This window comes from Lissotriton vulgaris, chromosome 4_1 (assembly GCF_964263255.1).
Source record: "Lissotriton vulgaris chromosome 4_1, aLisVul1.2, whole genome shotgun sequence".
Classification (NCBI taxonomy): domain Eukaryota; kingdom Metazoa; phylum Chordata; class Amphibia; order Caudata; family Salamandridae; genus Lissotriton; species Lissotriton vulgaris.
The window spans coordinates 698,399,649-698,426,581 of NC_141691.1; the positions used below are offsets into that span (position 1 = coordinate 698,399,649).

A 26,933-nucleotide genomic window follows, 5' to 3' on the forward strand; every position below is an offset into this window, starting at 1 on the left:
TAGGCTCATATGGATCAAGTTCCCTCGCCCAGGAATGTTTGGTTTGGAGTGTTAAAATGGCCCAGGTCCTATTTATGTTACAACTTAGGTAGTATTTTAAAAAGTCAATACTGACCATAAGTATTTGCTGTGTATTCATGAAGAACTATAATGCTTATTATAGTGCATCTGCAAATCTACTATTAACTACTGCATTAGTAATCTACTTGGTCGGGCTCAACATCACTTCTCAGCAAAGTTCATCTAAAGAAAAAATGCCAATCACAATTGATCCAATACTTAAATAATCAATTGCTTGTGCTTTCCTCCCTTTTTTTCTCAGGGGGTTTGGCTTTGTGAAATTTGGAGATATGGAGGAGCATAAGAGAGCCCTATTGGAATGCCACTTGGAATCCGGTCTTGGAACAAAACCTTTGCGGCTCAGCCTAGCCATCCCTAGGAGGTAATGAGCAAAAATGTATCTATCTTGTAGGTTCAGATTCCAGAATTGGCTCTTCAGTAGCTGCATAATTAGGACTTATTTTTGTTTTTGTCAGTTAAAATCAGGAGCCTTTCTTACTCTTAATTATTAGGAATCTGGAGTTTATATTTTGGGAGTGTTTATGAAGATTTTATCATTGAAAAGGTGTCTTGGTCGTGAAAAAGAAATATAAGGAAGAAGTGTTAATGAGAAGCATATGTTTGGGGCACAATCATAAATGTCAAATGGTAGTCTCTAGAGTGATGAGATGTGTTAAAATAGAAATCTAGCTAGGCTTACCTCATGATAAAATCTGGGCCTGAATGGTGTTAAACAGACTATCTGAGAGCACAGTATGGTAAATATGATATTAGGCCACCTGCCCCCTGTAATAGGAAATCTGGACCCTCAGTTTTATGACTTAGAGTTAGTAAGGTAAAAGATAAAAAAGGCAAGACTACCAGTGTTTACGAGGATTTGAGCTCATGGAGTGGTGTAAAAGAAAGCCAAGCATGAATGACCATGCATAGGAAATCTAGAGGCACTGATGGATGAAATAGAAAGTAGCATATGGAAGGTTGCTAAGAAGGAAATCTTGTGCTTTAATGAAAATGGGGTTTACCAAAAGTGATGGATGGAATACCTGAATTGAACGAAGTCCCGGTTAATTACGCTGGCCCACATCATTTTAAAGAAAATGGTAGCATGTGGCCAAAAATAAATATGATCTTAAACATTCAGTAGGTGCCTGCAAACAAATCAATACAGCTTTTTAAGAAATTCTGCTGTAGCGAAATAAAGTTAATAAATTCAGAACTGTGCCCTCAATAAAGAATACGATTTCAATAAAGTATTGATGTGGAAACAAAATGTAGTCATAGAAATAAAAATCTTACATCCAAACAAATCACATTTGAAAAGGAAGCATGTGCAAACAAAATGCAAATGCTATAAAGTAGTGCTATGCCAGGCCCTTTGATTCACAGGGTTATTTGCTATCAGAGCTTCATGTATACATACTGCAATGCTCTCGCTAAAGCATTCTTGACTGTCTGGGTAGATCAAGTCCAATGCTTACCTCAAGAGGGTTGTGTGGTGCAAACTAGCCACAGTGAAACACGTTTATCAAAAAGTGTCACTGCTCTGCCAAGGTTTTATCGTAACAACAGTAAATTGTATCTCATGTCCTGCTCACAAGCTCACCTGCATTATCACCACAAAGTTATGAAAAGCACCACTCACTTTTTTCAAACAACATTACAAAAAAATAAGCGCTTCTACAGTGATCTTTTGAGTTGGTACCAGAAGCCAAAAAGAGATCTGTACCTCTCAACTCTTGCTTTGTCGTAATATGCAAACGGATAAGTAGATGAAAGCCTGTTCTAATTGGGTAGCGGATTCACTTGCATATTCCCATCAAGAAAGATGATCAGATTTTTGATAGCTGATAATTGTAACCAGAACAGTTGTTTACTATTCGTTCTGAATTCAATGGCTAGGCACCCTTCCCGAAATTCTTGTGGCAACAGTTTTTCAGTGCGTTCAGGCAGTTTATCTATATTTTAATTAACTAAACTACTTTCTTATTAGAGCTCCTGTGGGTTTCAAACAATTTTCTGTCGAAGTAATTTGCTGCTGGTTTTTCCGTAAACCAGATGGAGACCATTCTATTTCCTCAGAGCAGTTATAGTTCATCAAGGTTATTCTGTTTGCTCCCTAGGGATTGTGCGCTTAACTCCACTGTGGCTCTTGACTTCACATAGGCAGCCAACTTTTCAATATGAGCCAGGATCTATGCTTGCAATTTCCAGAAGATTCTGGCATTAATGGTTCCATTCAACTCTGTAGTTTTCACGCCCGCCTGAAAATCGAAGAAACATAACTTTGTCTCTCTTCTTATCACACAGCAAATCCACTGGCAACAGAACTATGCATTCTTCGACAGCTACAGCCAGCTATGCCTTCATAGGCTCAGGAGTTTCTGCTTGTGTAGTTTCTCAAGACAACCTCATTGTAGGGTGACCAGATGTCCTGAATTTCCCCGGCCAGTTCTGGTTTTTGGAGAAGTGTCCAGACACTTTTCCCCAAATTAAAAAAAATATCCGGGTTTTTGTGTAATGGCCAGGTGAAGCAGGGAAATGTCCTGTTTCTTTTTTGTTTAGTGCCTGAGTTGAGCATACGCACTGGTGTAAAATAGATGTGCGCATGCTCACTTTGCACTACTGGAGAAGTTTTTCTCCTGACGTCACTTTTGTGAGCGTTGTAGCACAAAGGGAAATCCATCAAAGAACAACATTTTCTCTCTGGATTTCCCTCCTCTTTCCACAAAGGCTAGCCACCAGTGTGGCCCTGCTCTGCCCTATAAAGTGAGCGAGCACCAGCCAAAAGCAAAAGGGGCTTGGAGTGTAACCAACCTGTATGACCCTCCCCAGCCCTAACAGCAAGTTAGGACTCTGTCTCCACATCAGAGCTGCTACAGCTAGTATCCTTCCGCAACCACACAAGACTTGCCCTCCAGGCCTGCATGCTAGCACAATACTTGCAACATGAGTATTTAAATGGCTTTGTGCCATTTTCTGTTTGTTTGGTGTTAAAACGAAAACGAAGAAGGATGCGCAGGCCTGTCTTGTAGAAAAGGTAGTAGATGTTTTCTTGATATTACTACATAGGTTACAGGTTACAGGATGTTAGTCTGATCCATAAAAGTGCCCACCAAGAGCAGCCTCCTTGCTGCTCAGCCCTTCCACACCAACTGATTCTCCTTTCAATACAAACCCACTGAACATTCTAAATGACCTCACCATAGGCTGAGCAGCAACGCAGAGAACCTCAATAGGGAGGATGCATTAAGTAAAAAGTACATTACAACACATCTCCCCCCTTATAATGATCAAAAACAATCCAAATGTTTGAAGGTGATAAAACACACGCCGGCAAAGAAGGGGGCATAAACAACAAAATCATGATACACCCCTTAAAGTGATCATAAACAATCAACTGTATGGAGATAGTAAAACACCCATCTAACCCATATAATGATCCTAAACAAACAAAGAATGCAAGATGAAGAGATACATTCTTAAAAACAGTGGATGGTATCCCCCATAAGAACAATTGTTCCTTACCTGTAAACAGGTGGTTGTCCAGTATTGGTGTCTTTCATACATTCACATGCTTGAATATTCCCCGTCGTCGAAGTGGGAGTCCCACGGTAAATAAAATAGCAATAACATAGGTATGTAAATAATACTAGAAAAATACATAGTAAATGCTCAAAAACAATTCCTACATAGGAATACATGGTAGAGAGAGAAACACTTATAACATATTCCTGTCATTGTGTTAGTCCAAACTACAGCCAATCAGGCGCCAATCAGGCGCCAGCACACTTCCAGAACCTTCTCCTCAGAGCTCAGACCCTCAGAATTTCGTAGCACAAGAGTGACAAAAGAGTCGATGAGGAGAAGCGAGCCTCTGAGGGGAGGTGGGTGACTCGCATGTGAATCTATGAAATACACCAATACTGGAGAACCACCTGTTTACAGGTAAGTAACAGTTGTTCTTCTCCAGAATTACGGTGTCTTTCATAAATTCACATGCTTGAATAGAATAGAGAGCAGTAAAAGCTGAAGAGGCCCGATTGCTTTCTAACAGCATGGAGAATATCAATGAGACCATAATAATACAGTCATGTAATTACTGATAGCAATCATATAAAACCATAGTGGAGGAGGGAAGACAGAGGCTCACCCTAGTTAAAAAGATGACGAAGTACTGCCTGTCCCACTGCTGTATCCACCTCGTTGATGGTATCCAGGCAGTAGTGCTTCGTGAACTTGTGCCTGTTGGACCACGTGGCTGCTCAGCAGATCTGATGAAGTGGCACACCAGCGGTAGAGGATGACATCGCCCTGGTGGAATGAGCCCTCACTGAAGATTACGGAGGCTTGCCGGCTTGTTGATGGCTGTGAGACCTGTCTGCTTCTGAGGAGCCTCTCACAACTATGATTTATTTTGTCCCCTTTGGCCTCTGAGTGTTATTATTCTTTTTTGTTTATGTCCACCCAGATTTTTGGTTGTCAACATTGACTGTGGGGCTAGGTGTTCCTTGAGTAGGACGTTTTGCCTTACCCTTGAGGCCTAGTCATCCACATGAAAATTTAGTGAGATCCAAGAAACCTAAAATTGAGTCCACCAACTGTCATAACGGTCATCCCAACCAAGCTGACCCATTGACTTGCATTAGGAAGGTTCTAGAACCCACCAGCACCTTCTAACAGCCAGGACCCAGCCTATATAAGGTCGAGACCAGGGTGGCCATTTTAGGTGTGAACTGACCGGAAGAAGAGCAAGGTGGACCAGGGCAGGAGGGAGGCAGACTTGTGAGGAGGACAGCGCTTTCATCAGTAAAGATCGTCCTGTGGATCGGCAGAATACTTGTATTGACGCTACCCCTCTGAGACTGACCAAACCTTGTCCTAGAAGTGAATTTCTACTCCTGAAGCAAGACCCCACACCTTTTACGGAAGTCTGGTGTCTGGAGAAGTAAATCAAGGTCTGCTTGTCAAATCGCGATACAAGTTTCCCTCAACACCCTGTGGTGAAGATTGCCCAAGGAATAACAGGGTGGCAACGTGTTATGTTATGTTATGTTATGTTATTTATGGGTCTTATATAGCGCAACGGCTACTCCAAAGGAGTGTCCCGGCGCTTTGAGCTCCAGACCCAGAAAGGAGACTGAAAAACATAACAAAGGAAACAGAGAATAAGGATAGAGGCGCTCTAACCAGAGAATAGCCAAGTCTTTAGACCCTTTCTAAAGGCCAGCAGATTGGATGTGGACCGTAAAGACAGCGGTAGGGAATTCCACAACTGAGGGGCCAGGAATCTGAAGGACCGACCGCCTACACGGGCCTTCTTGATACGGGGAACTTCAGCGAGTGCCAATGACTCTGATCTTAAAGATCGTGTCGGCCGGTAAAAATCCAGCCTCTTCTGTAGGTATTTTGCACCAGTGGCGTGGAGGGCTTTGTGGGCTAATGTCAAAGCCTTAAACATTATCCTCTTCCGTATTGGGAGCCAGTGGAGAGACTGCAGCAGGTTTGAAGCACTGGCTCGACGATGCAGACCAAAAATAGCTCGAACTGCAGCATTGTGGGTCACCTGCATTCGCTGTAAGAGATATTCTGGAAGACCCAGATACAGAATGTTAGCATAATCCAATCTGGATCCGACGAGGGCCTGTACAGTTATTCTCCGATGTTCCTCAGAAAGCAAAGGAAAAAACTTTCGAAGCATCCTGAGGATGCCGAAACACGTCCCTGTGAGGGTGGACACCTGGGATTTGAGCGTAAGCCCGTTGTCAATTTTAATTCCCAGGTTCTTAGCCCATTTAGAGGACTGGGCTGGAGGGAACATGTCAGCAGGCCACCAACCATGCCAGTCTGGTTCCGATGGGCATCCGAAAAAAAGTATCTCGGATTTATCCGAGTTACACTTGAGGCTGTTCAGTTGGAACCAGTTAAAAACAGCCCCAAGGCACTCTCGGATACTTTCCCCATCGAAATCTTCGCTCTTGCGGCAGGTGTAAAGAAGCTGGGTGTCGTCAGCAAGGAGACGATCTGGGCCCCGTAGGACTCCACCAATGTCGCCAGAGGGGTCATAAGGATGTTAAAGAGAGTAGGGCTCAATACTGAGCCCTGGGATACTCCAACTCCCAATGGCGGCATTTCGGCAGATCCAGGAGAGGCCCAGACCGTTTGTCGGCGGTTGGCTAAGAAGGAACAAAACCAGTTGAGCACCGTCCCCCCTAGACCGATGTCATGTAGTCTTGTGAGGAGATCCTCATGGGGAACGGTGTCAAAAGCCGCCGACAAGTCTAACATAACTAACATCACCCTGCCTCCAGTGTCCAGCACCTCCTTCACAATCTCTGAGACTTCCAAAAGCGCCGTCTCGGTACTTAGGTTGGATCTAAAGCCCGATTGAGATGCATGAAGAAGCTCATTCGACTCCAGGAAGTTGGAGAGCACGCTGTGGACATGTTTCTCCAAGATTTTAGTAAGTGCTGGAAGGAGCGAAATCGGTCTATAGTTAGGCGGGACTTCTGGGGCAAGGTTGGGCTTTTTAAGGAGAGGAATAACCATGGCCTGTTTCCAGGAGTGTGGCAGGACTCCCTGACTCAGGGAAAGATTAAGAATCGGATTGGCTATAGGATTGACAACATCTGCCATTCTAGCCAGAAATTTCGCCGGACGTGTGTGGAGATTCCGCACTTACTGCGAAGAGAAGTCGGCGCTTCAGTGGCATACCGGCGGCGTGGAGAGCCCATCTCCTCAGGCTCGTGGACGACGGCGGTGTATGCGGAGGCGTGGCTGAGCCCAGAGTGACGGAGGCGCCTGGACGGAAGGCGGAGGTCTGAAGTGACGGAAGGAGGAAGACGGGCGGAGACAGAGCCCCGGCCCAGAGTGCCGGCAGTGACGTGAGAAGCAGCTGAGCCCAGAGCGATGGAGGCGAGGCGGAGGAGGAGCCAACTCTCGGAAGTCCGCGGGGAGAAGCAACCGCTGTGGACGCATCGCCTGGTTAGCACTGCGGAGGAAGATCGAAAGCGCCCACAGGCCCCAGGGTGAAGAAAACCTTCTCCGGTGACAGAGCGAGGGAGCGGCGCTCGTGAGAGACTTCCGCAGTGAGAGCTTAACACCGCTAAAGTAAGCTGGGGGAGTGACTGGGGGAGGGAGGCGGTGCATTATCAGAGTGAATCAACCACCGGGCAGTAGTGACACCACAGGAACAGCCTGTCAGGGGAACTCCACCCTTCGACGGCTGGCCCCGACTTAAAAAGAGAGTTAAGGGTCACTGAGGAATGTGAAAAGGGGAGTCGTGGCCCAAAGTTAACTGATCGTGTGGTAGGCTAACTCTGTGGGGTTATTTCAAAAGCCTCAGGGAAGTTGCTGAATGATCCATCAACGTGAAGGGGGTTATTGAGGAACCAGAACACCACTGAGAAGAGTTGAGAAATGTTGTGAATGTTCCAATAATATCTGTCTTCTCTTAAAGTTCTAGTTGGTGGTGGCATTGTTCAGGATAACTGTGGGGGAGGTCTGATGTTCAACTGAGGCCTTAGGCTAATGCTGAGACTGCGTACCAAGGGTAACGTACCATACAGATTAAACGTTGAGGTGCATTTACGTAGTTTGTAGCCTTTGTCACCTGCTCATTTACTGTTAGGAAAAGTCACTGCTGTTACTTCAGATGATCTATATATGATATATGAAAGAAAAGTATTGAAAATCTCTGTAATAAGAATGTAAATGAATGCTGCTTAATGACACTGCAAAATACTGCTTGTAATCAAATGTGAGCATCTATCTGATTCAAAGGAAAAGAAAAAGATACAAAGAGAAACTTTTATAAAAGGTACTTGTATTTTTCTATATTGGTGTGGTGTCCTTTATTTTTAGTGGTAAGGCATTGAGTTACTGTGAGTGAATTGTAAGCATCACATGCAAGCCTTGGGGCTTTAGCAACTCCCGCTCTGTGTCAGGCTACCCTATGTAGTCTAGGATTTCCTAGGTCTAACAATGGCAGAAGATAATGGCTGAAGAAATCCAACGACAATAGTTGGCTTGGTAACAGGGCGCCCTTTACGCATGCTTCCGTAGGCAATGAACAGTTGATCAGACCTGCGAAAAGGGGCTGTCCTGTTGATGTAAAATTTAAGGCATTGTTTGATGTCCAAAGAGTGCAATTGTTGCTCTGCCGGAGATTGAGGATCGGCAAAGACCGTCTTTAAGAAAACAGGTTCATTTAGATGGCAATCCTTAGGCACCTTCAGCAGAAAAGGTGGGTTGGTGCAAAGCACCACACAGTCAGGTTTGAATTGGAGAAAAGTAGGTTTAACAGTGAAAGCTTGAAGATCACTCACGCGACAAGATAAGGTCAGAGCAAGGAGAAGGGCTACCTTCCAGATCAGAAACTTTAAGTCCGCCCTATGGATAGGCTCGAATGGCGCCTTCATTAGTTGGGCCAAGACGACATTGAGATGCCAAGTGGGAGGAGGATGCCGAAGAGGTGGGAACTTCCGAACAGTCCTTTGAAAAACTGACAAATAACTCTGGGACAGCAGAGAGAGGAGGAGCCATCCTGCCGAAAACGAGAGATTGCCGCCAAAAAAACTCTCAAAGTATCATGGGAAAGCCCTGATTGAGCCAGGTGCAAAAAGAACGGAAGTAGCTGCTCCAGAGTGGAATGAATAGGATGGATATTATTAGCCGCGCACGAATGGCAGAACCTCTTCCATTTAAGCTTGTAAGTCTTAATGGTAGACGGAGATCTGGCCTGAGCGAGAATGTCTCTGCATTCCGGCGAGATATTTAAATGCGCAAATTCAAGGTGCTCAGGTTCCAGGCCGACAATTGTAGAGAGGAGGGGTTCGGATGGCAAACCTGGCCCTTGTCCATCGTGAGGAGGTCCGATCGAGGATGGAGGAGGATGGGCTCGCACTGGGACAGAAGGAGCATCTTCAAGAACCACGCCTGTCGGGGCCATCTGGGGGCGATCAGGAGAATGTGGTAGGGCTGCCTCCGCATCTTCCACAGCACAGGAGGCACCAACGGAATCGGAGGAAAAGCGTAGGCAAATAGATCGCACCAATTCATCAAAAGGGCATTCCCGCCCGACCCGTGGTGGGGATGCCAACTTGCGTAATATGGACATTTCCAGTTCTACAGGTTTGCAAAGAGATCCAGAGACGGACGACCCCACCGTTGAAAAACAAGGTCGAGAGTTGGTTGATGCAACTCCCACTCGTGGGTCGATGACGTGGACCTGCTGAGGGAATCCGCTAGGATGTTGGATACGCCCGGCAGATGCACCGCCGCCAGGGTAACTTGATGACGGATTGCCCAATCCCAGATCGACTGAGCCAGCCGAGACAAGAGTGGAGACCTGGTTCCGCCCTGCTTGTTGACATAGTGCATACTGGTGGTATTGTCCGTCTGAATGAACACCGATTCCCCTTGAATCACAGGAAGGAATGACTTGAGTGCCAGAAAAATTGCCATCAACTCCAGCCTGTTGATGTGCCAGGAATGCTGAAGCGGAGACCATTTGCCCTTGATGGAGAGGCCTTGAAGGTGAGCACCCCAACCTTCTAATGAGGCGTCTGTTGTTAGCGTGAGTTCTGGAGTGGTGGAGAGGAAAGGAGTCCCTGTCGCAAGGTTGGACGGTTGCGCCCACCACTGGAAAGCTGTTCTCATGCGAGCGGTGACACCAACGAGGTCATTGAAAGAACCGGTGACCTAGCGCCACTGTACGTTCAATTCCTCCTGAATGGGGCGAGTCCGTAGTCCCCAATTTGGTATCAATACAATACAAGACTATGCCATCCCCAGAAATGACTTTAAGATCCGGCCTGAAACGGACAGTTTTGCCTGAATGTGAGACACCAAGCGGAGGATTTTTTGATGACGCTCTTGGGACACGAATGCCTTTGTAAGCATTGTGTCTAAAGTGGCTCCCAGAAAATTCCTGCGCGGAGCTGGTTCGACCCGGGATTTGTCGGCATTGATGGCTAGGCCGAGAGGTCGAAACACGTCCTGACAAAGACGAGTGTCTTAAAGCAGCTGTTTGCGAGACTGTGACTTGAAGAGGCAGTCGTCCAGATATGGAAAGATTTGGACGCCCTGGAGACACAGGTAAGCCATTACTGGAGCCAATACTTTCATGAAGACACGAGGGGCAGACCGGAGGCCGAAAGGCAACACCTTGAACTGGAAGTCTCTCCGTCCCACCTGGAAGCGCAAGTACTTCCGATGCTTTTGGAGAATTGGAACATAGAAGTAAGCATCCTGAAGGTCGATGGTGGTCATGAAGTCGCCCATGGAGAGAAGACGCAAGATCTCTACTAGTGTAAGCATGCGGAAGGATTGGCTCTTGAGGTACCTGTTGAGTGCTCGCAAATCCAGAATCGGTCACCAGTCTCCCGTCTTCTTGAGTATTAGGAAGAAACTGGAATAGAAACCCTTTCTCCTCTGAGACTTGGGAACCACTTTGACGGCACCTTTCTGAATTAGAAGACTAACTTGATGGAAAAGCTCCTTGAGGCGGGCCAGACGGTGGAATGGGAGGAGGAATCTTGATGAACTCTAGAGCATGGCCCTTTGCCACAATGTCCAGAACCCAGTGGTCCGAGGTGATGGAGGACCACTGAGAAAAAAACAGAGATTCGACCTTCAACACAGGGGGGATACACAAGTCATTGTCGTTTGGGAATGGATCCTCTATATGAGGATTTTCCCCTGTAGGATTTGGACGACTGCTGTCGGATGGACTGCTGTTGGTTGGATGAGTAACGCTGATTACCTTGTTGGTAGGGGCGATATTGAGTGTTTCCTCCACGTAAAGTTGAGGAGGTGCCGCGTCTGCGTGCACCACGAAATGGCTGCTTCCGAAACTGTAAAGTCCCCAATGAGCGAGCGGTATCAGTGTCCTCCTTAATGGACTGTAATGCCTCATCTATGTGCGCTCCAAAAAGCGAATCATCGTCATACGGCATATCCAGGATTTTGGCTTGTACTTCCTGGCGGAAAGAGGTGGACCGTAGCCAACCCTGCCTCCGCAAGACCGCTGCCCCAGCAAGCTGACGAAAGCCAGTTCACGCTATGTCAACTGCACAATCAATAATTTCCTCCGATGTCCCCTCTCCGTCCTGCAGAATCTTTAAGGCTCCCGCCTTGGAAGCGTCAGGGATGAGGGTCACCGGGGCAGACAAGTCCAACCACATCTGGTGGTCGTAGCAGCCTAAGATGGCTAAAGCATTAGCTGCCCTCACCGTAGTGGATGCCATAGTGGAGAATTTGCGTCCAATAGCGTCCAGGCGACGACCCTCCCGATCCGGAGGAGCCGTAATTGGAGATGTCGGAGTACGGGAACAACGTTGTGCAGCTTGAGTGACCACTGAGTCAGGCTTTGGATGAGCAACAAGGCACACTGGAGAACCGATGGGCGCCTTGTATTTTTTCTCAAGGCGAGGCAGTTGTGCTGGTAGTGAATTTGGAGTTTGCATTAGTTTCACCCCTTCAGTCCATATAAAATCTATGATGGGTATAGTGTGGACTTGCTTGAATGGTTGATTTTTAAAATCATAGAGGAAACAGTCCTCCTCCCTCTGGACTCTGGGCAGCTTGAAGCGCTGGGCCGCTCTATCCATCAGCTGATGGAAACTTGCAATGTCCACCGGAGGCAAATCACCGGGCTCCACCGTAGATGGGGAAGGGGTCTGGATTTGGTAGTCGTCCCATTCCGCCATGTGTGTGGCGTTGTCATCATCCTCATCATCGTGAACTTCTCCATCTTCCCGTTCTGGAATGACATCATCATCATCAGCAGGGTACACCGTAGTGTGTATTTTCACTGACATCTGAACTTGTGGAGAAGGCGTTGGTGGCAGTGAAGGCGGAACAGTGACAGGAGTCGTCGCAGCCGCAGGCACATGAGGCACAGGCAAACCCTGTGGAGAGGGCGGGAAACGCCGGTTGTAGTCGTCCAACATATGTTGGAGATTTGAGATGAGCTACAAAGGCAGTGTCGCAGTTGGAACCTGCACAGAATGTTCCTCTGCCTAAGAATATTGGTTGTCATCATCATCACCATAATCCTGGCACTTGATAATCAAATCCGAAGCACTGCGTGCCACTCTGAAGGAATCACCCACATCAATGTCAGTCAGAGTCCTGCTCAGAGCCCGTGGCAAACATGGCCGAGGGAGGCTGCGGATCTGGGATGGATAGCTGGTCAACTGGCCATTGACGACAATGGTGCAAGGGGTCGGCGGCGGAAGAGCCAGACCTGGTGGAAGACAAGGGCACCAAAGGCAATGAAGCAAACGAAGAAGGAACCACCGTCGACGATGCCAACGACGACGATGGCAGAGGCGTTGACAAAGTTGTTGCAGAAGGATCCACCGTCGACTGAACCATCGTAGACGGAGTTGTCGTCGACGGCACAGACGACTAAGAAGATTTCATGTGAGCTTTCGTCAACGATGATTTTGTTGACGACTAAGCCGATTTCTTCATCGACGATGAGGCAATAGGTATCGTAGACGAGACCGTCTTCAAGCTAACCGATACCATAGTCGACATGGAGGAAGTCGACATTGTCGACGACGATCCGGAGGCTGATGTCGTTGTCGCCGTCGACGATCTGGAGACGGCAGATCTCGTCGTCGAGACGATCGTCGACGCTCCCGTCGACGATAAAACATGTTTCGGAGAAGAAACATGATGGGAGGCAGCAGAAAACGCCTGAGAGCCAGGTCTTGTGGGCGTAGAGGTAGTAGGAGGTGGTGAAGACACCGCAGGAGCCACAGACAGGGAAAGTTTCTTCCTTTTTAGAAAAGGAGAAGGCATATCCTGCACACTACTACGCTTGGAGGCTGCTTTAGAAGGTCCAGATTGCAAACTTTCTGCATCCGACAGTGCCGAATCCTTAACTTTAAGTCTCTGAAGCCAAATGAGGAGACGGCCTTCTCTGTCCTTAAGGGTCTTTGTAAAGAAAGTCCTGCAAAACTTGCATTTACCAACCTCATGGTCGGGATAAAGACAATAAATACACTTCTTGTGGGGGTCTTCTGAGTAAAGACGCAATTTCCCACAAGAAGAGCAAGGTCTAAATAAAGACTTCTTACTTGAAGACATGCTGCTGAGAAGACTGGAAAACTTGAAGTTGAGAAAACTGAGCAGAGCTCAGGGAGACTCCCTTCACACGACGTGCGGTACAAAATCTGAGGGTTTGAGCTCTAAGGAGAAGGTTCTGGAACGGTGCTGGCGCCTGATTGGCTGTGGTTTGGACTAACATAATGACAGGAATATGTTACAAGTGTTTCTCTCTCTACCATGTATTCCTATGTAGGGATTGTTTTTGAGTATTTACTATGTATTTTTCTAGTATTATTTCATGTGTTATGTATTTACGTACATATGTTATTGGTATGTTATTGCTATTTTATTTACTGTGAGACTACCACTTCGACGACAGGGAATATTCAAGCATGTGAATCTATGAAAGACACCCTAATACTGGAGAATTCACACTACAAACTACAGGTACCTCACCACCACACCACACCGAGTACCCATTGCGCCTCATACTAAAGCACAAGACTGCGGCAGGACCAGGGATCTACAACCCTCTACTGCACATACTAATGACAGGACAGGTCTAACCTCAAAGAAAAGATAAGGTAAGACTCCACTCATACCAAAACAGGGTAACTTGAAACCTAAAACACTCTTAAAACATAGTATGGGTATCTCTAAACCCAAAACAAATTCAGGGTATACTTAAACCCAGGGCAAATCCAGGGTATCCTTTAACCCAAAGCAAATACAGGGTATCTTTTAAACCTAAGGCAAATCCAGGGTATCCTTAAACCCAAAACACTCTTGCAACATACTATGGGTATCCTTTAACCCAAGACAAATCCAGTGTATCCAAGACCTCCTGACCAAAAGAAGGAATCCATAAAAATCTAGCACAGATGCGCACAGTCATAACACAAGGTATCACTAACCCCTAAAATAGACAGTAGGTATGACCAACCCACACAACCCACCTTGTGGACATCACACTGACTTGACAGTAGCTCATCCCCTCACATTAGATTGGAACCTCTGAGAAAACGGAGAAAATACTACCCCAAATAAATCAGTGAAGATGTTGAGTTACTCCAGTATTAGATCTTTCTTAGATTCCCATTACTTGTATCATTCCCGTCGTTGGGATTGGAGTCTCAGGTAAATAAAAAATATACTATAGAAATAGGTGCAGACCTACCTCTTTTATGGGATCTCCTCAACGAAGTCGCAGCTGAAGCATCATCACTGTCACTTGAAACAGGATCTTTTTTTGAACAGACGTCCCTCACGGTCCCGCAAGGTCTTAGTTGAGAAGGTCCGACAGATCTTGCAGTCAGTAGCTTTATAATACGGATACAAACAATAAATACAGTCTTTGTTTGTCCTCCACATAAAGTCTCTTTTTGGAGCAGGTGGCACAAGCCTTGAAAAAAGCCTTCTTTTCCTTGTCTGACTTGTTAAAGATTTAAGAGTTGAGATGAAAAAGTAGTTGTAGAAAAACTGAGCAGAGCTCAGTGGAGACTCCCTTGCACAACGTCTGGTAGAAAATCTGAGGCTCTCTCAGGAAGGTTGTATGGGGTGAGGCTGTTCTGATTGGCTGTTAATTTTATTCGGTCTCTTTTAAAAAAAGAGGTGGATATGCTACAAAATGAGATGAGGCCTAGGCCTTTTTCTTTTTTTGTACCTATTTCTATGGTATTTTTTATTTACCGGGGACTCCCATCCCGACGACTGGGAATCTATGAAAGTTACCAATACTGGAGAACCAAAGTTACCGGTAAGTAACTTGTTTTCTTCCCCACAAACCCCAAACAAAAGAATATTATGTTATTGAATGGAAATCTCAAATTAATCTCTGCAATTGGCAGTTGCAGTAGAAATAAAACTTGTTTGTTCATAGCGTTGAGAAATCAGCCCAAGTCACGTAAATATCTTTGTCAGAAAAATATGCACCGATGATGTAGGTGGCTCACCAGAACACAGCTTGCAGGCACACGGAAACAGAAACCTCTTCAAGAACATCTCTAATGAAATGCCAAAACCCAGTACTCATCTGATGCAGCAATATCTTGGCAAATTGTATTCAAAGTTGAAGAGCGCTCGCAACGTCGTGATCGCTGTCAAAGTCAAAGGAATTCTTCCCAAATAGCTAAAATGGTCGACCGTGCGTCGTTTAGCGTCACTTTCAAAGGAGATTAGGCCTTGAATCCAATTTGACGCCACATATAGCTTGCACAGATAGTCTAGCTCCAGGAATGCACGGATCGTCTCGCGCTAGGAATGGGTAGAGGAGCATCTTTCAAACATGGTAAGGCTTGCGCACATTAGCATAACTGTGCATTTTCAACTGCGCAACACATTGGGAATGCGTAGCAAAAAAAAAACAAAGTACTCACAGTCTGTAATAAATGCATCGCCAGCAGTGTAGTTTTCCCTGCCATGAAGTCGCCCCTTAGTAGTTACTCCGTGAAAGTGATGAGCACCAAAACCCACACCAAACTATGTAATTGTAATGGTCTCACAAAAAGAAACACGCAAGGGCTGCTTGGGATGATGCTTAAGGGTTTTTTAATGGACGCTAGTACACAATCGTTTCATATGCGCTAGTCGCGGGTGGAACCTTCGGCAGGTAACGCCTCCTTTCTGTAGGTCGTCCTTTCTCCATGTCCGGGACCTCTTGCAAGGCTCAGGGTGTACAAAAGAAAAGAGAAAGCACTATCGTTATTGCGGAGCTTAGGGATCAGGATTATGGTGCGGGAGTGAGGAACCAAAAACAACGCCTACTCGGATTGTGCAAGGGATGGAGGTCCGTCACCAAGGAGGAGGAGAAAGACTCAGATCGTACAGTGGGTCAGTCCCGATGTTGTAGACAGGACCCCGTACGGTTTCCCTCCCTTAGGCTGAATGAAGACGGTCCCGCCCGACACCCCGTTCCCCTTAACAGCTCACTCACCTGTTGAAGCCACACCCGTCCTGGGCCTTGGCAGGGCGATGTGTCCTCCTGGAAGTCTTGTGGCTTCTCTGTCAAGCGGGTACTCGACTCCTCGCTCTCTCCTCCCGTCATCTGGTGTGCTCCGGCGTCGTCAGGTATGGCGCGTCTCGCTCGTTCTCCCTTCCGGGTCTGGACACTCCCTTCTTCTTCCTTCCTTTCAGCTGATATTGATCTCCTTGAGGGGTTCGTCCGGCCTCCGGGGGGCGTGGCCATAATCGTCCTCCAGAATGTTAAAGGGCCAGCTACTTGGGAGGTCACGATCCGTCATGACCTTGGAATCAAAACTGTAGGTGAGAAAAGAGATCTCTAGGTGGAGCTAGGTCGGATGTCTGGTTCAGCGATGTTAATTCCTGACAGTAATTAAGCTGAATGAGGAGAACACTTCACCGGTGCTCTTCAGAAGCCGACAATAATATGCACTCAAGGGGCTGCTCACGGCTATTGAGTCAATTAGCACAGACACAGGAAACACTGTAATCCAAACGTAATTCCATGACCTGCACTGCAGACTCCTCACATGATGCTCCTTTTTGATGGCTCGAGAAAAGGGACTGCATTGACGGTTATTGCGGATACTTCATACAGTTGCCATTGTTGAACCCACACTGGGGCTCTAGAGCAGGGGGCTCCAACCGGTCGATCGCAAGTTACCGATAGCTCGCCAACCCTTTTGGAGTAGCTCGCGCTGCTCTCTAATTATTGAGACATTTAGGCATTTTATTTTGTAACCCTTCATTCTCTTTGAAAGCTATCAGACCTTGCCTGCCGTCACACAAACCAGCTACTCTGATTGGCTGAAGTGAGCTTAGCTGGGGTGGGCGGGCTGAAGAATGTGACGTTCTTCCTCTTAGTCTGCGGCCACCTGTCTTTTCCAGGCTGGCACAGTGCTTCGCATTTACTTTCCGTTTGGGCCCTCGGAGCAGCTGTGAGGTAAGTGTGCCCCTGACTGAGCATTAGCACAATCGGTAAAATCGACTCACTGCATGCAAGGCCCTTTCATTTTAATGTTGGCTGCCACTGCGCTTTAGATCTGCCTTCGGTAATAAAGTGCAGTGGCAGGCAACGCTAAAATTAAAATTCCTTTCAGGAACTAGGCCGATACCGCAGTGGCAGCCTGTGTTAAAATGCAATCTTCTTGTTTGCACTAATCTGCTTTCACTGACTTTACCACACTTTAATTTCCTTTGCGTAGGAGTCAGTGAAAGCGGCACAGTGCATGCAAGTAACTTTGATTTTATCATTGGCTGCCACTGTGCTTTACATCTGCAGTAAGGAATAAAGCGCGTGGTGAACAACGTTAACATCAAAGTTCCTTGCAGGCACTCACGGTTACCACGGTGCCAGACAATGTTAAATCCGAAGTGTTTGCCTGCACTGAACAGCTTTCATAGTCATGTAAAGGCAAATATATACCTCTGTGTAGTAATAGTGAAAGCCTTTCACTGATTACTACACCGCACTATATATTTGCCTTTACATGACTGTGAAAACTGTTCTGAGCATGCGAGGACCTTTGATTTTAACATTAGCTGCCACGTGCTTTACATCTGCCTTAACAGTAATAAAGCACAGTGGCAGCCGACATTCAAATAAAAGTCCTTGCATAGGGTTTGAGCAGGTGGAGATTAAGGAGTCTACTATCTTTGTAGGCGTGTTGGCCTTTCTATTAATTATGTTCTGTTCAAAAAAGACTTCAGGCAATAGGTTTGTCCAGTGATAGAGTTGAGCCGGTATTTACATTGACTCTCGTCTTTGCCATTCTTCTGATTTCTAGATGAGTCTGAATGGCTCGTACTTTTGCCTGGAATGCATTTCCCAATAATTTGAAGGCCTGAATGGAGAAAGAATTGCCACCAAATTTTATTGTATGCTGGAATTGTTATACCCTGTGCTAGCCTGCAACATAAGTTTCTAGGTTGGAAGTATTTGAGAAGTTTTCTCTGCAATGATTTTTTAGGACCTTTACTGTTTATCTCACTACGTGAGTGATGCATAATAGCTTGGATGAAATCTTCTTGTGACTGGTAACCAGTGAGGAGCCTTCAGCAGAGGAGAGTTGTGGGGTTTTATCTTTGTACTATGCTGCTACCGCCAGGGCCGGCTTTAGGGGGGCGCAACCGGTGCTACCGGGTGCTGACTTCGAGTGGGGGCGCCAATATTATGGAAAAGCACCTTCTGCTGCATTCCTGGCATCCGGCAAATTTCAGCCAACAATAAAAATAGCAAATTAACGGGGTGATAAATGTACTTCCCGGAAAGAGAGAGAGAGAGATCGTAGGTTTGTGTAATAATCTGTAAGTGTAAAGGAAGTTTTTACTCATTGTAAGGTAGCACATAGGGTTAATATGCCTGCTGCGAAGAAGTTGCAGATCACAAACTGCATATATACCGTCCTGTATATTGCTCAATGGGTTATTACTTTTGTCAGAGAGACCATATTGTGGCTAGCTCTTTATAATTTAAAATCCTAATGTAGAACTGTGAGCAAGTAACTGTTATCAAAGAGCTGCATGAAAACTGCAAGGCATAGGGCTGGCTGGACCGTTATGATTTCCCCCAGTTTTTCATTATCCTAATGTTGCAAAATAGGTTCATTTGGGTAGAAATCAATTCGTATTATTAAAGAGAATCCTCCAACCATGGTGTTCGGTTTTAAATGCTATGTATCTGCCTCTCCTGACCACTTTTAAACTATCCTGCCTATCAGTATGGATGACCTATGACTCCTATAGTTTCTTGTCCTCTGCCTTATGTAGCATGTCACTGATTGATTGTCTCTGTTTGATGTAAAGTGTTCTGACACCTTACATTGGTAGGAGTGGTGCTATCAAACTAATTAAATGCATCTGAGAGAGAGTGGTTAAGTATTTTGTTCAAACCACAGTATGGGCTCTGAAGAAATAAGGCTTAAAGTCCATGAAACTGGGCGTGGAGGGGTTGCTCGGAAAAATACGCGAGTTGCTTGGGGTTTAGTAGCTCACAACAATTTTCACTGACCAGAAGTAGCTCTCACTACACAAAAGGTTGGAGACCCCTGCTCTAGAGGTTATTAGTTTATTAAGAGGCAGGACACAGGTCACACAGCAGACTCTTTCAGGATTACCTGTTCCAAACCAGCTAGACACTGATAGCTCATTAAGAGGCAGGACACAGACTCCTCTTCCAAGTTACAGGTCCAGGTAAGGGCTGACCGTTCACAGGTGATGAGATTGTAATAAAGTCACTTTGTGGAAGAGCAACCCATTATTCCTCAAGGCTGTTGGCTGTTAAGCTAGTTACTCTTTTGGGGAACTCCACGTGATGGAGGCACTCACCCAAGTCCAGCAGGCCCTGGCACGTCCACGATGGGGCCGACCGGTCTTCAGGTCACTGGTGGGGCTTCAGGACTGCCAGAAAGCTTTTTCCAATTGCGCTTCTTCAATTTCTTAGGTACCAGTCCATTCAGGTAGCTCACGTAGGTTCTTTCAGATCGTCGCCAGTGTTAAAACGAAGAATAATGCGCAGGCATGTCTTGTAGAAAAGGTACATTTATTCTTGAAATTACTTCATAAGTTACTGGTTACAGGATATTAGTTTAATCCATATAAGTGCCCCACCAGGAGCAGCCTCCTCGCTGCTCAGCCCTCCCACACCAACTGATTCTCATTTCAATACAAACCCACTGAACATTCCAAATGACCTCACCATAGGCTGAGCAGCAAGCCTGAGAACCTCAATAGGGAGGATGCATTAAGTAACAAGTACATTACAATATTTGGCATGTGTTCTATCATCCTCCCCTCAAAAGTACCAGACATTTGTTAAAAAGTTTCTTGGACTTAAGTCGGAGCTGCAAGTAACTGAGGAGCAGGAGGCAAGTGACAGAAGGGCTAAGTTTGTGTGCACAACTGAGTTTCTGGTCTTGGGTGGAATAGAAATCAAAGCTCACACTTCGAGTGACTTCCATCTTAGGACACCTCTTCACTGATTCAAAAGTATGGAAGTAATTTTTGATGCAGTTATCTTTCCTCCCCACGTTAAAGTGTTAGTCGTTGGAATCAACTTATAGCTTCCCCCAATTTCAAATAACACTCCCACTCCTCCATCAGGATGGCAAAACTAAGCAATAGTAACATGGTTTACAAATGGACTTCCAAAAATACAACCAGGAGACCAGACACTGCATAAACCTGTAGAGGCATGAACATTGAAATCAGGCTTGAAAGTTATACATTACAGGCTATTACATGCAAGCATCAAGTTAAAAGTACTCTACACTTGCACAGGAATGCTGGGCAATGCTCTGGCCCACTCCAGCGGGGAGAGCCCAACAACAAGTGCTCCAGGAGGTAAACTTGAACGTTGTTGAGGTGATGTGGGTGAGGTTTGAATGACCCCAGGTGGATGGAATTGTAGCCTGTCTGCTCACCTTTGTCGCATATGTTAGAGGGCGTGTGGAAGTCAGGATCACTAAAGAGATCTTTGGGGGGGGGGTCCAATTAAACAGGTTTTGGTTGTTAAACTGGTACTAAAGTGGTGAAATCTGTACCCAGACAGTATTATCATGTGTAAAAATAACTAAATATTTCAAGAAATGCTACAACCATGTGCCCATTAATTTGGCTTTTCTCGCAACATCATTTAGTCAACCCTGCCCCATAATTTAGAGCTCCCTTCCACAAAATTCCAGTGTCCCAGCATATTATATAGAGACGATTAATTACACAAGCATGTAAATCAGTGCATAGGAAATATTACATAGTATGTGGGCTACAAAGTGTAGGAGTCACATGCCATCCATATTGCTGGACATTATATGTAAACATTGTCTGATCTGGAGAAACAAAAGGTCATATATGCTGAGTTTCCAAACTGCGCAGTAACCAAAGTTGCCGCGTTGCATGAAATGGAGACAGTACAACAGCGCTGTATCCTCCGAGATACAGTTTTGCTGCACTATCTCAAACCGTGGCACACATTAGGCTGCCTTGCACCATCGCACACACCTTTCCACTCCAGTGTAGGTGTATGTGCACGTCAAGCATCTATTTTTGTGCTAGAATGGTGCCCCTTCCTGCTCAAAATACTATGCTTTGACTAAGAAATTCTTTTCCACTAGACATTACAATGAAAATCCATGGGTGGTTGTATGGGAACCCCCATCGATGCCCCTTGATGGAAAGAAGCGTTTAGTGCTATTTTTCTTAATGGCCACGTTCCAATGCAAATCGGGATTTAAGTTGGAACGTAAAGCCCAACACAATTTTATGTGCTGGGTTTGCATCCCATTTGTGAAGAAAACATGGTGCAGGGCGTTCAAAAATCTGCCCCCAGAAACTCAGTGTTTAAATCATAACACAGTGTTTGGGGTTGTCTATACTAATTATAATTTATTATTACCCAAATAATCCCTTATTAGCAACCTTAGCATAACAAAAGATTGACGGGGAAAACACTATAAGGTTCTAAACATGTGACTTGCAGTTTGCATGCATGGGTTTGTGAAGGGTGCTGACATTGTCCCTTTTCTATGTCTATGACAGCTGCCAAATAATCCTACTTATATGTCGATGGTTGCTGCAAACGTTAGTTCTATTTCTATGTCCATGACCTGTCCCGATTGTTTGTTTTGAGAATCCGGTCACCCTACCTCATTGTGTCAAAGCCACCATTAACTAATCCTAAACATTACACATTTTAAAGTATTTGTACTGAAAGAAAATTTCTTAGCACTTAAATTCTTTTTCCTTCTGTACCAAGGGAAAGTTGCTCAGGTTTGCTCATACAAAATAGCACCAATTCATATCTGAGGAAATCAGGAGAATTAGCACCCATCCTCTATAAACCTCATAATTTTAGGTGGCAGGAATGAAGGCTTAGGTGTAGCCTGACAAAATATAGGTTGTACAAGGATGTCTGCTGTTGCTACAAGAATATAAAATTATTTCCTAGCTAGCATGAAGGAAAGTTGCAGTTCTTTTAAGGGCACACGGGTGAGGCTTGTGCATGTAATCTTGGTTGTTATTTGGCCTGCTGCAAGTAAACAATCAATACACCATGGACTAAAGTCCCATTAGTCTGTAAAACAATAGCAAACCGGTTCCAATAATGTTTATACAATTTCAGTATAAAGGTCTCAAGAAAACAGCACTTTCCCTTGCTTCGTGCAGTAGTCCTTTATCTGTGGAACCTTTTCCTGTCATGATTGTAAATCTTGTTTCTGTTCTGCTTCTAACTAAATAGACTTGTTGAGCTCCACGCCACAGTCCTCCTACCACAAATACAGAGTCCAAACTAGCTCTAAACATACAAATGTATCCGTTACCACCAGATGTGCATATGTCATTATTAAAAAAAAACTTCTAGCAGTGCTATTGTTTCCTCCTGAACTGGGTGTGGTTGCAGATTACGCATAAAGTGTGTGATTATTCTCTCTTCCATGCTCTTAACATTTAATGATACTTAGGAGATTTACTATTTTGTGTCCGGCCTTAAGGCTTGAATTATGCATGTTTAAAGCTTAACCAATTAGGTCATCCCCGTCACTTTCTTCCAATATAATTTTTTTAACGTAGATGCTGTGGACCAGTCGTCCACATTTAAGCTATCTCCAGGCGGTTGCCTAGGAGTTTACTCCTTAAATGCTATGACCTCTCGCTGAGTGAGCACCAAATTTAGTGAGGTCTATGCCTGCTTCACTCCTTAGTCAGCTTACCCCTCTTTGCATTTGTTAAAGATGACACTGGGCAAAAAGGGTTTCAGATTGATATCAGAACTTGTCCTGATATAGGAGGCTTGAGCTCCTCTGCCATAACTTCGTCTCTCCTGTGCCATCTGAATACACAGTTTTGCACCATTCAGAAACGTTTGATAAATCCAGTTCCAATATCAGATTTTTACCTCCAAATTTCTGTTTCTGTGGCAAACGTCCTTACTGAGATATCCAGAACCATGATATCCGACACCCTTTTACAGGATATCAAACACATCCACATAGCCAGCTTAGCTGGAAGTTATCATCTTAGCAGGAATTGGTTATCCTGCTAATACAGAAGATTTAGGACAAATTTCGCATCCCATTGCTGACAATATTTTAGCCTTAGCAGGATACAACCAGTGGGTGTTTGCCTAATTGTGCCCTGATAATTGCCATATGACTTGCTGAAATCTAAAACCTGCAAGCATTAATCTTTCTGTAAACTTGACCCTTTTCTGCTAATTGAGAAGTTCTAAATGTTGACCATGTCTGTTCCCCCCTATCCAAAAACTGTTCTGTACAATACCCACACTATGTTTTACAGTCTGTAATATATTGTTTGATGATTGTTTCTGATCAAACCTAATGAAGTTTGCAGCTTGGAATGAAAATGCTGGAGGGTGTTGTATGGTCTAGGGATGCCCCCTTACATCTTAAACCTCCTCATTAAATTGCATAATGCCAACTATGCCCAGGTCAGATGGGGGCTGAATGGGGAAAAGACCGACAAGATCAGGGTCGTGAGGGGTGTCCGGCAGGGCTGTGTTCTAGCCCCCACCCTATTCTCCCTCTATGTAAACGGGGTGGTAGAGCACCTGCTTGGTGAGCCAGCAGACGCCCCCACACTGGGTGGCGTAAAAATTCCAACATTGCTGTTCGCCGATGACACCCTTCTCATTTCGAAAACTCCCCAAGGCCTCCAGAAGCTCCTGAACCGCTTCCAGGACTTTTGTACTACCAGGGGACTTGTCATCAATGTGGACAAAACTAAGTATTTAATCATGCACCCCCCGCGTAAATTAGGCCGCCCCCCGATTTTGAACTCTATCCCCTTGAAAGAGTGGCAGAATTCGACTATCTGGGAATCCGTCTGAGCGATGCTATGAGCTGGACTGCCCATATCAACAAAATGACAGTTGATCATAAAAGGGTGGGGGGGCCCTCCTTAAGGAGTACAGTAACTCATCAAAACATTGTGTAGCCCCGATAATAGACATCTATAAAGCCTGAGCTGTATCCGCATCACTCTACGGAGCGGAATTATGGGGTCTAGGCAACATGGAGTCTCTGACCAAGGCAGAGAATAAATTTATTAAGGACCTCCTTGCCATCCCGACGAGTACCCCGAGAGTCCCGGTGCTAATGGACGCAGGCTGCAAATCAATTAAGGACCAGGCCCGCCTCCGACCTCTCCTGCTTTGGGCTCGCTTGTGGAGGGTCCCTGAGTTAAAATCCTACGCAGACGGGCTGGCAGAGGTGATGTGCTTAGACGGTTGGCAGAAGATCAAATGGCTTAGGGACATCAAACACCTGCTAGGGGACCTAGGATTGGGGTCCTGCTGGTCCAACCACTCAGCTCCCCCAAAGGAGTCCCTAAAAAAACTATATTGGGAATGGGTTTCTGCCAAGCTCATCAGCAATCAGCGTCACTGCAACGCAACCGCAGCTTATTTGGAAATAAAAGACGTTGTTGCCTTCGAGCCCTATTTGGACATTACCATTGCCATGGACCGGGCTCTCTATATTAAATTTCGACTAGGGACTTTACCCCTTGCCGACCTCCGCTCTAGGTGGAATATGTCTCAGCTGGCATCACACCATTGTGCCTTATGCACCGATAAACCTGAAACTGTGGCACACTTTCTTTTTAAATGCCCGGACTATGCGCGCCCCAGATCACGTTGGCATAAACCACTCTGCAGAGAATTGGGCACTCGACAGTACTTGGTGGCCCTCCGGATTTTACTAACTGACACAGCCCCTCCCATTGTCTGTGCCGTATCTAAATTTTTAAAATGGGCCTGGTTGATTCGACTAAAAAGACTGTCTATATCAATTTAATCCTTTTTTAACTAATTTATTCTGATTAACTGCTGTTTTTATCTCCTTGTTTTAAATGAACAGTCTTTTTTTACGATGTGCTGTTTTTATATTCTTTGTAATGCTTTTATGATATATGCATATCGAAATAAAGCAATCAACCAACCAGAAAATGCTAGATCATTTCATAGTCTCTGGTCATTTTCAACACCGTCATCCTTCCAGGACTAGTTGGTGCGAATTGCCCTTATTGACCTTCAGCAGGTTTGCGTAATGGGGAAAAAGATTGCAGAATCTCACAAAAGTTCCAAAAGGACTGGAAACCAAGCTTGTGATTTCCAAAAAGGTGTAACTGAGACCACACCCCCTTATGTCTCCTCTCCTTCAGGGATAATCTGGAGTGAGGCATAGTTGGCAATGTTTCTTCATTCCACAGTGAATGTGTCTGTGGCTTCTGCTTCTGCCTATGAGCCTGGCCTCCAACGTGATGCAAAAAGGTCCATCTCGAAAGGTCCACATCCAGTCAGTCTGAGTCAGAATATTTCTGTGTCTAGGTTTCAGACACTGAAGTCTCTTGGATGCCTAGAATCCCATTCTTCTATCAGGGTACTGTTCCCCTGGTAGATACTGCACTGAGACTGACTCTGATTTTTCAAATAAAAGTGCCAAATGTCCTTGGACAGTATTTCCATCACCTTGGATCACATCCTTCATCTATGCTCATAACTGATTATAAAATTCGGAGTAGAATTCTTGCCACTCGCCTGCTCCCCCATATGGTGATACTGGTCCACCGAGATCAGGCGGGTTTTATTCCAAGTGTGCGGCGCCTGCTTCGTATATTGGGGGAGGACTCGTGTTCTACTGCCATCTTATCAGTAGACATTGAGAAGGCGTTTGATAGCCTGGAATGGCCATATTTGTTCCAAGTTATGCGCTTGTTCGGGCTCGGAGATGCCTTTGTGGAGTGGACAGAAATTCTTTACAAATCAGCAACTGCTCGGGTTCAGACGGGGACCTGAATTTCCTCCTCTTGTATGGTAGGGCGCAGCACACGACAGGGGTGTCTGCTATCCCCATTGTTATTTGCGCTGGCCATAGAGCCATTAACAGCACACGCCAGACTGGGTAAGCGATCTACTGGGCTTGACTTACGCGGAGTTGCGCAGTATATTTCATTTTATGCCAATGATTTACTTCTGTTTTTAGCTAATACAATGGAGGCATTGGATGGTACTACGACACTCCTTCACAAATTTGGTAGGGTTTCCGGACTTGGAGTGAATTGGGCCAAGACTTGTCTGTTTCCAGCAGCCCCGTCGGACACTGGCCCCTCTCACACCAATGGCTTAAGGTGGGAATCTTGATGCTTGACTTATCTGGGCACCAACATCTACCATGCACCCGCAGATTTATTGGCTGGCAATATCGGTAGAACTATGCGAGGGCTTCGAGGTAGCCTGGCATTTTGGGGCACCTTGCCAATTTCGGTGGCTGGACGAGCGCTATTGAAGATGGTAGCGCTTCCTCGCTTGTTGTATTATTTTAGGACACTGCCAATTTAGATCCCAGGACCGATCTTTCGGCAGCTCTGTTTGATGGTCGGGGGGTTTCTGTGGGCAACTGGTAGAAGGCCTGTCGCAATAGCAATGCCAGACTTCGAATTACATTACTTAGCAGCCCAACTGCAGTCGCTTTCTCAGCAGTAGCGCTGGAGTTTCGGGGTCCGGACGGCCCTGAGCTACACTGGATTCCACAACACATATTGTCTGCAATTGTCCTTCAGCAGCAGCTGCGCCTCGGGGCCCTACCTGGCGAGTTGTGGACAATGAGACTGTGCTGGAACCGGAGCCAGCACAGCGCTGATTTTACCCACCCATACGCCCCGGAGATACACGTGGCTATGTGTGCCGCTCTTCCGCACTGGGGGATTGGACTGCGCTGACCGAGTGGTAGACATTGGGGATACAAGTAGTGGGGGACTTGTATGACAACGGAGGCCTATTACCCTATCAGGCTTTGCAGAATAGGGATGGACTTCCCCGGGGGGACGTTTTGCTTCATTTG

The 26,933-nt window shown here is 45.7% G+C and overlaps 1 protein-coding gene across 1 annotated transcript in view; it reads left to right on the forward strand.

Moving 5' to 3' along the window:
• Nucleotides 1–26,933, forward strand: part of C4_1H6orf52 (chromosome 4_1 C6orf52 homolog) — a 328,083-nt gene that overhangs the window by 174,213 nt on the left and 126,937 nt on the right. The window contains exon 6 of the mRNA XM_086964993.1: nucleotides 323–442. Within this exon, the coding sequence (XP_086821119.1) occupies nucleotides 323–442 (120 nt within the window). The remainder of the gene's footprint in view (nucleotides 1–322; nucleotides 443–26,933) is intronic.